Source organism: Diuraphis noxia, unplaced genomic scaffold (assembly GCF_037042655.1).
Source record: "Diuraphis noxia isolate RWA-SAM2 unplaced genomic scaffold, SU_Dnox_SAM2 contig0002, whole genome shotgun sequence".
Classification (NCBI taxonomy): domain Eukaryota; kingdom Metazoa; phylum Arthropoda; class Insecta; order Hemiptera; family Aphididae; genus Diuraphis; species Diuraphis noxia.
The window spans coordinates 32,710,859-32,720,000 of record NW_028301712.1 but is presented as its reverse complement, the minus strand read 5'-3'; the positions used below and the strand labels follow the sequence as shown (position 1 = coordinate 32,720,000).

Here is a 9,142-nt window from a genome sequence, read left to right as displayed (position 1 = left end):
ACTACCATTGTAGATAATGTACTCATTGTTGTACTTTCATCTATCAAGACTGATAGTTTAGAGTTAGATTTAATAATATTTAATACAATTTTTTCCTTCATTTTTGCTGCAATATGTGAGATAATATTTGTTGAAGAAAATCGAGAATGTAATGTTGTACCAACACCAATACCATTGAGCTTTTGTAATTCAAGTAGCTTGAAATGGTCATCATAAGGTCTATTGTTTTTGGCGATAAAATATGTTGTGCAAAAAATGATTTAAGTCGATTTATGCATTTTATAAACATTATTTTCAAATTGTTTTGTTAGTATATCAGAATCTTTTTCAGTTATTATAATACTAGCAGTTTTATGAGCCATTGAAGATACGTGCCTTTTTATTACTCTTACCTTCACTAATTTTACATTCTGCCCATTCAGATGAAATTTCTACACCACAATTTTTAAATTTAGTTAAACATCCAATATCTCGACAAAAAGAATAACCAATTTTTCCATCAAAAAATATCAACCATTCATATTTTGCCTTGTTTTGTAGTCCAATCTGTTGGCCATGATGAATTCTAAAATATAAATAAAAATAATAAAAGTTGAGCTAGTCAATTTTTTATTAAATTCATAAATTAAATCACTAACATAGTGTGTAATCTTGTCATGTGTAACTTTGTCATCTTCATTAGCTTTCAAAGTTTCTGTTTTGCAATTATCTATGTCACATAATATGTATTGATTAACCTGCAATGGTAAAAATAAAAAATATATGAATTTTAGTTGTTAGGTAGGTACTATTTAGTTATAAGCCATAAACAAATTTAGTTACAAGAATTAATATGGTTATATGATTATAATGTTAAAGATGTTTAACTAACCAAATGCTTCACTGTATGTTATGATATAAAATTATTCTTTATAAAATAAATAAATGAATTGTAAATTGTATTGAGTTAACTATCTAAGGTAATACTTGTCTCAGGGTTCACTATTTATAAGTCCATTTATACATTTTCTTTCTACCTTAAAAATGTCAACATTTGAAATAATATTTAGAAATGGGTTTGACAATTTAAAAACAATTTTTAGAAATGTTATACATTTTATAAAATATAAAACTTTCTAAATTTTTATTTTAAATACCAACAATTTATTATTTAATAAAATAAAATGTTTTTTTTACTTGATTTTACTTTTCATCGTACAATTCAATCAATATTAAATAGTTAAACATAACTTACTGTTGTTGATGATGATGGGTCATCTTCATTTGAAGTCCTATAATTTTCTGTAATATTTTGAGTATCAATAATATCATTATTGATGTGTTGTTTAATCTAAAATATTTAAAAAAATTTGATAAAGTACACAGATGAGTACATGCTACATGACAACATTAGTAATTATTGTAATAGTTTTGATTCAAAATTTTGAATAAATATTTAAATATTTGATTTTGATCTGTCACAAAATAGTAAAAGAAGAAATACAAATAGTGCAGACTTCTTATTGTACTAAGTTAAGTACGAAGTACCTATCTGCTATTTAGCAATAATAAATAGTTATCCTTCGGATATTATTGTAAAATATAAATATTAAATTGTAATTACCTTTTTAGTCACAGGATTAAAATAATTAGTTATCGAAGCTGTAGGACGTTTATTAGTCGGAGACATTTTACCATGCGTAGTGCGTATAGACCGTATGGTATGTAGGTTTGTGTGTAGATTTGTAGGTACGTCGTACACTGGTACACTCGTACGTACGTAAATATGGTTTATAAATTATGAAATTGAATACTTGAATACTCCCGTATACGCTCCAATACACCCCTGGTTATTTCTATCTCATAGAGATATTTACTTTCAGATTTTCATTCAAATTTAAATCTTAAATCATTTAAAGACTTTTGTAAGTGACTCGACATTAATGACAAAAACAATATATTTTGACTTGACACCTTTTGCAAATATTACTTGGCTTTAATAACACCACTGATTAGGTTTTATAGAAGTCTTAGAGCCTACTAACCTTTTGCAGAAAAGTTTTTCCTTTATTTTACTCGATGTGGTGTATACGAGTTCTATGAAATGTATGATATACTGATTAATGCATACTATTTTTCCAAACTAGATATATTTTATTGAATTTGAAATATTTAAGTACTAATTTTTTTTTTTTACTTTTGTCAAAGATCTAATCATTTATAATTTCTTATCAGCCCATATTCGTCAGTCATATTTATTATTTTTGTATTAACATATAATGCTGCGGACTACATAATATGTCTATATTATTGTATTAGAATATTATAATAATCATGTATAAATTAAATGTTTTAAGAAACTGCATCATCATTATCCAATGTATTTAGTAACTAAAAATACAAATGTATAACTTTATTGAATATAAAAAAAATGTTAAGCTCAAAAATTAATGATTTGTGAGTTGAAAAAATAATGATATTCCAAAACACTATTCGATTAATTTAAGGAAAAATTTGATACCATTCGAATACAAAATGTAGGTATTCGAAATAAGAAAAGTCAAGTTGATCTGGTTGTTCTATAGAATAAAAAAATGTGCATTACTGTTGGGTTTTAGTTGCTGTTAAAGAATCGTTATTCTTCAGGTCTAGATGATAATGTGTTGGCAGTAGAAATGGGGTAGGAAATCGCTGGTAAAAATTGCTCGGCCATTGTTGGAAAGTTATATTGGATAAGTATGTTCCAATCATTAGATGTTGACCATATATAAACACTTGTTGGTGAGATGGTGATGGTGTTAAAAAAATCGCTCTCTGCTGTAACTGCTGTTGCAGATGTTGCTGTTGATGTTGGTATTGGAGTTGCTGTTGGTATTGGCGTTGTTGTTGATATAATTTGTGAAGGTGTTGTTGTTGTTGTTGTTGCTGCTGTCGTTGATACAGTTGATGTGGTTGTTGATGTTGCTGTGTTTGCTGTAGTTTCCAGTGATCTTGCAAAAAATTATAATCGTGCGTCGAAAAATCTGGAAATGATTATGAAAACCTTTTTTTAAATATCATTCAATAATTAATATTATTTTATTATGTATTTAATTAATTTTATGCGTACAATGGTTATAATAATTATAATAGAAATAATGGTAATTTACTAAGAACTTACTTTAATTTTATTGAAAAAAGTATAGGTACCTAGATAAATATAAAATTCATTAGCATTTTATATCCATCTTACACAAAATACAAAATAAATAAACACATAAATATTCAACCACTCAAGAGTAAGATTATTTTTCTCAAGTCTTAACTACCTATAGAATTACCTGATTGTGATTTTTTATTTAATCTTGTAGAAATACAGGTGTTAAATTGCTTATTTTGTGATCTCATCCATGGTGCAAGTTCATCATCAGTTCCTTAACAGACACAGTTTGAAGAGATATATTATAACATTGTTTTCTATGTTTTTATAAACTTATAAAAATACCTTTTAGTATTAATGGTTCATTTAAACTAACGTAAGGCCAATCTTCAAGAATAAAATTAGTTTTTTTTAATGGCTGAGATGCATTTTTTATATGGTAGTCTAAAGTTTTCTGTGTTTCTTAAAAAAATCATCAAACCTATATGTTAATGATACAGGTATTATTTTTGTTACATAAAATATTTATAACTTACTGGAATTATGCAACACCAATTTAGTTTGCCTGTTAAATATGGTTTTGCCTACGTCTAAATTCAAAGATATATTTTTTCCACCTAACCAATGGTTTTTTGCTGCATACACAATAAAGTTTTCAACATCATTAGCTTCCCTATAAGAAAAGTTTCTATTTCACAATAAGTTATAGGTAATAATTCATCTTAAGCTTAAAAATATATTTTAATCTACAATGTAGGTACCTATATAGAATATTAGTGAGTAGGTACCTATAATCTGCATGAAAGCAATTATGATTGTGTGTTTGTATATAAAATTGCACTGAAAAAAAATTATTTTTAAGGAATTAAAAATATAAAATTGTAAAACATTTAATAATTAACAATTTAAATATTTCAAAATTGGAAGCACAAGGATTAACAATTATAATAAATATTAAAATCGGAGTTTAAATATAATATGTATATGTATTAGGTAGGTACTAAATAAAAAAAATATGTTATAATATAATATGTGTGAAAGTGTTTATAGCAATTTAACTGTATACAGCTATAGCTAATATATTATAGTAATATCTATTAATTAACTTTTGAATTAAATACAATAGAAGTTTATTATTATGAGGTTTGTGTTACCTAATTACTTTTATAGTTTTATGTGTTGAGAATTTATATTAGACTGAATAATGAAATGTAATAATTTAATTTCGTATTAAAATGTTTATGTATATTTTCAGAGGTCGGGAGTAACTCGCTAATATTGTAGCGACTCTTCAGAGCTAACGTCGCTATAATAATATACATACCTACGTAGGTAATGTAGCGAAATATTATACTGCGCTAGAAATTTCCATTATTTTATCGCTACTTCGAAACTATTTCATGATAATAAAATATTATGATAACGGTTTTTTTGTTTGGAGTTTTGTCACAAAATACATAAGAAACATTGAATAAACCTGCCTTTCAAAAATACAAGAAATCAGAAGTTGCAGCCGTTTCAGGTATTAAAAAATAATGACCAAGTGAATATCTAAATAAATCAAGAAAAAAATGTAGCGAAAAAGTAACGCGCTTCATTTAAACAATAGAATAGAAAATATCGTTCTACATTTTCAAAAAAAAAGCTTTAACGATGGTGAGATAATTTTTGAGGGGAGTAGGTAGCAGAGTAGCGTTAGTGTGCTACAAAAAAAAAAAAAAAACAGCAGAATCCCGACCACTGCCTATATTATAGACGATTTACTCTTGAAATTTACTACTATAATATTTAATCAATATACGCTTGAGAGGACGCCACACCCTCATGTGTTGTGTGCCTCATAGTAAAAACTGTTTCACGTAAGAAATAACCGAGAAAGCTACAGTTATAATTATAACTAAGAAACGAAATTTTCACCATATAAAAAGGAAAATTTTATTTGTAAAGTATTTTTTTTATTTTTTCAATATCAGGACTACTGGACAACAAAAAAAGTTATTGGTGCAAAACACAAAAATAATATGAAACAATAAAAACTTTTTTGTAAAAGTGATATCAAAAAATTAAAAACAGTGTTGCAGAAAAAATTTTCCTTTTTTATATGGTGAAAATTTCGTTTCTTAGTTATAACTGTAGCTTTTTCAGTTCTTTCCTGCGCGAAACAGTTTTTGCTATGTTATGCACTTCTAAGACGGAGAAAACACATGCGGGTATGGCGTCCTCTACTATTTTCTTAGTACCTACTACCTACCATAGGCCAGCCAATGTTTATTTGAATATATAACATAATTTTTTTTCAACTTAAAAAACATAGGTATTTTGATTTTAATATTTTATGCTCTCAATACTATTTTATTTTTATCTTTGTTCCTTAATATATTATTATCATCAAAACCAAATTCAAATACCTATTTAGAAAATTTCAAAATCTTTTATACTATTTATTCTTAAAAATAAAGTTGATTTTTTTTATTAGTCGTATACATGTGTACTTATAACCGTTTCCGAAATTTGAAATCCCTCTATTTGAAATCGTTACCAGCTTTGGATTCTGACGATAGTTAAATTTAGGCGTTGTTGGGTGTGTTATACGTATATTATATTAATATAATATATTATTATATTATATACGTCATGTTATATAAGTGTATATAAAGTGTGTAGAAATCGGCATGAATTGTGGTATTGCACAAATATTTTCAAATGATAATCATTAACTATTATTCTGATCGATTCTCTTGACATTATAATATTATCATCATCGCCATACTCACGCGCCCGCAATGCATCTGAGAAACATATACTCGGTATCAGGTAACATCCATGCCTCCATGTCGGAGAACCGGATACAGGCTTGTCGGTGGGCATGATCCGCGTCGGGCATCAGATTCACTTCGTACACGTCATCGCCATCGTAAACCACTGGATCTGAGACGAAGAAATCACCGGCAACGACCGCTAACCGACTCTCCGGTATCAGGTCCTTGACGGACACCTGTCGCGATTCACTGCGGCCACTTCCGTCGTCGGCCATGATAGTACCAATTTACCTATGTTAGTTGTGCGTATATGTTATATTATAATAAAGTCTTGGGTGGCTATAATATTGAAACGCGAAGACGATCACTTACCAGGTAGGTGGTATAGGTTTACAGCTATAATACCACGGCTGACCGACACAGAAATAATATTATAATATTACCTGTCGTTCCATGACTAGGAATGTTATAAGTATAGTATTTAATGTAGGTATGTTATAATATTGTTTATATGATATAGTGTGTTGGTATGATAATAAAATAGTTCAATATGATGTTGACAAATGACGACTATTATAATAAACGGTATCCAAGGAGTAATGAAATTTAGTTGAGGGTGGAATTATTGAAGTTTATATGTTTATTTATTATATAGGCATGTTGAAATTCTAAAATCAGATTTGAATTAGGACGATTAAGTGAATTTGGGAATACATTTTTAAACAATATCTAGAATTTGAATAGAAGTTAACAAATATACATGTATTATTAACAAAAAATTATTAAATCGAAATTTAACTACACATCTTTAAAATGCTGCGATAAATCAATCACTATTTAAATTTGAAGTAGCAATTAATTACTTTTAGATTGAGAAGAGCTACACAAAACGGCCAAAACATTTTTCTAAAAAATGTTATTCCTGATTGGTAGATACCGTAAATTTATGTTTTTTTTATAACTTCTTGGAAACTACTGAAAGCTTATACAAAATTTACTTTATTGTACCTACTTATCGCCTGCGTCACATTTCCGATAGACACCATATAATATACAATCTGTACGAGAGTACCATCAAACTTTTCCAGTACTTTTTTTACCCGAATATTAAAAAAGTATTTACCGACAAAATAAATAAGTAAAACCAATATATCTTCTTCACTAATTTTCAGCAACTATAACTTATAGTTTTTAACCTAAATATTAAAACTTAAAACTAATCTCATTCTTTCAATTACACTACCAACATTTAGTTTTAGATTGAGTATAAGAATACAACATACCTCCATACAATTAAAACAATCCCCCCCCCCATACTTGTATCTACTTTATACTTATAAAATCATATCTTCTCTGTGCGCTCAGGAATAACTTTTTCAAATACTTCTAAAATAGAAGCCGGTGTCCCGCAAGGTGCAGTTACTGCACCACTTATTTTTAAGTTTTAACATCTACACCACGGACCAACCCACTAATCAAAACTCAATATGGTAGCCGACTTTGCAGACGACAAAGCACTACTTACATGCCCCTTTGACCCAGACATTATAGCTGTTTTTTTTATGCAAATCCATCTTGACCTGCTAGCTTCATGGTACACAGAATGAGGCCTGAAATTAAACCTAACGAAATCGCTCCACTCTACCTTGTCCTAGAGACAACAAAATATCTCTATTAAAAACTTCTCCGAGAAAATTATCTCCAATAACAAATAGGTACCTCCCTATTCCCTCGAACATTGATAAAAACGTTCCATCTGATAGAGAAAATGTTATTGATGGCACAGATATATACAATAAACTAGATTGCTAACTATTGATAAGACGTGAATCAAAGTTCCGCCATTTTATCTGAGGCCAGAAGTATTATCAATCATTACCACTTATATATATTCTTCGGTTTTATGCGGGGCAAATTTGGGCATAATAATAACCCAAATTGTTTGGAGTTTAAAAATGCTCTAAAAAGTATCTTATTGCATAATTCTATAAAAATGAGCTCTGGAAATTGTGCATTGTTGTCACCAGTTGAAGATTCACTTTTTGCGATTAAATGGAACTATAAAAAACCCAAAGAGCAATATAATGATGAGATTGATTATTATTTATTGGCAGATCATTGTAACAATACATTTCTTAGTTTGATCACTGAAAATGTTTTGTATTACATCAGTGGATATGTAGTAAAAACACTCTTACAGAATTTTAAGTGTGAATCTTGTATTCGAGCTATTCTAGATACTCCAAGTGTCCATGATCATACATACTACAATGAAGGAGATGATAATAAATCAATTAGGAAATTTACATTTGTAAAGCAACGAGGCGGTCTTAAACTACCTTCAGATAGTGTCTATAAAATTATTAGATTGACAGAAACTTTGTTTAAATCATGGATAATTGATAAAAAAAATTGTTTGTTAAAAACATGGACCAAAAAATAATTATTTATGTACAAAATGAATTAGCAACATCTTCAACAGTATTCAGAGAGTGTAATGATAGTTGGGATACAACCAAATTATATACAAAACCACATAAAATAGATATAATAAACCAAATAACCAGAACATACCTCAAGATACGACTACATGCCTACAGTAAAATACTGACATCGTCAATTGTAAAAACGGCAAGCAAAAGACAAAAACTGACAAAAACTGACAAAAACTATTTTATTTTATAATATGTAATTTACTGATCAACGTTATATTTAGTAATAGCTTGCTAAAGTTTATAACAGCTACCTATACCATATACCTATTTATATGTAAAACTAAAAATATTTAATTGAATTGATTTATATAATTATTAATTATAACTAATTGTGATTTACAGAATTATTTTTCTAATATCGAAAAAAAAACATTTGTTATCAATATAAATAATAAGTGATATGGTGTTCCGGCCTCGATTAAAATGGCGGATTGTTGCTTCAATTAAATACACAGGCTGTATAGGCCAATTAGCAATCTAGTTTATTATATATATCTGTGATTGATGGTGATAGTGATTGTATTTTGTACTTCCCTCTATCATGGTCCGCTTACCAATGCATATTAATTGTATTTTAAGTAATCGATAGATAATAATTTAGACGAGAGAGCCGGAACTGCGTCACACACTGCGTGACATTGGTTTGTGTTACGCCATGTGTGTTAACGTACTACCACGTAAATATGCCTTTAAAATTTGTTAAAAGCCCTAAAGGCAAACAAACTTTAATAAACGACAGATATGTTATATAAGGGTAGTGATAAGTTTAT

At 28.3% G+C, this 9,142-nt stretch overlaps 1 protein-coding gene and 2 pseudogenes across 2 annotated transcripts in view; 1 reads left to right on the top strand and 2 right to left on the bottom strand.

Moving 5' to 3' along the window:
* LOC149058358 (E3 SUMO-protein ligase KIAA1586-like) overlaps positions 1–1,361 on the bottom strand; it is a 2,763-nt pseudogene extending 1,402 nt beyond the window's left edge. The window contains exons 1-3 of the transcript XR_016190081.1: positions 1,235–1,361; positions 639–737; positions 1–565 (exon numbers count right to left, since the gene is read on the bottom strand). The exon at positions 1–565 is cut by the window's left edge and continues 1,402 nt beyond it. The product of XR_016190081.1 is annotated as an E3 SUMO-protein ligase KIAA1586-like (transcript). The remainder of the gene's footprint in view (positions 566–638; positions 738–1,234) is intronic.
* Positions 1,362–2,251: 890 nt separating this feature from the next.
* LOC107165356 (uncharacterized) lies at positions 2,252–6,159 on the bottom strand. Its single transcript, XM_089219565.1, has 5 exons — positions 5,893–6,159; positions 3,655–3,791; positions 3,464–3,580; positions 3,300–3,392; positions 2,252–3,002 (listed from the first exon to the last, which is right to left on the bottom strand). The coding sequence occupies exons 1-5, from the start codon at positions 6,150–6,152 to the stop codon at positions 2,581–2,583; spliced, it is 1,029 nt and encodes a 342-aa protein (XP_089075691.1). The 5' UTR covers positions 6,153–6,159; the 3' UTR covers positions 2,252–2,580.
* A 268-nt stretch (positions 6,160–6,427) lies between these two features.
* Positions 6,428–8,562, top strand: LOC149058357 (uncharacterized; annotated as a pseudogene).
* Positions 8,563–9,142: the final 580 nt, after the last annotated feature.

Coding starts and splice junctions, on each gene's coding strand:
- LOC107165356 (XM_089219565.1), bottom strand. CDS start 6,152: ATGGCCGACGACGGAAGTGGCCGCAGTGAATCGCGACAGGTGTCCGTC. Junction 3,792..5,892: donor CTCAGATGCATTGCGGGCGC/GTGAGTATGGCG, acceptor CTTTTCTTATAG/GGAAGCTAATGATGTTGAAA. Junction 3,003..3,299: donor AAATAAAAAATCACAATCAG/GTAATTCTATAG, acceptor AATCATTTCCAG/ATTTTTCGACGCACGATTAT.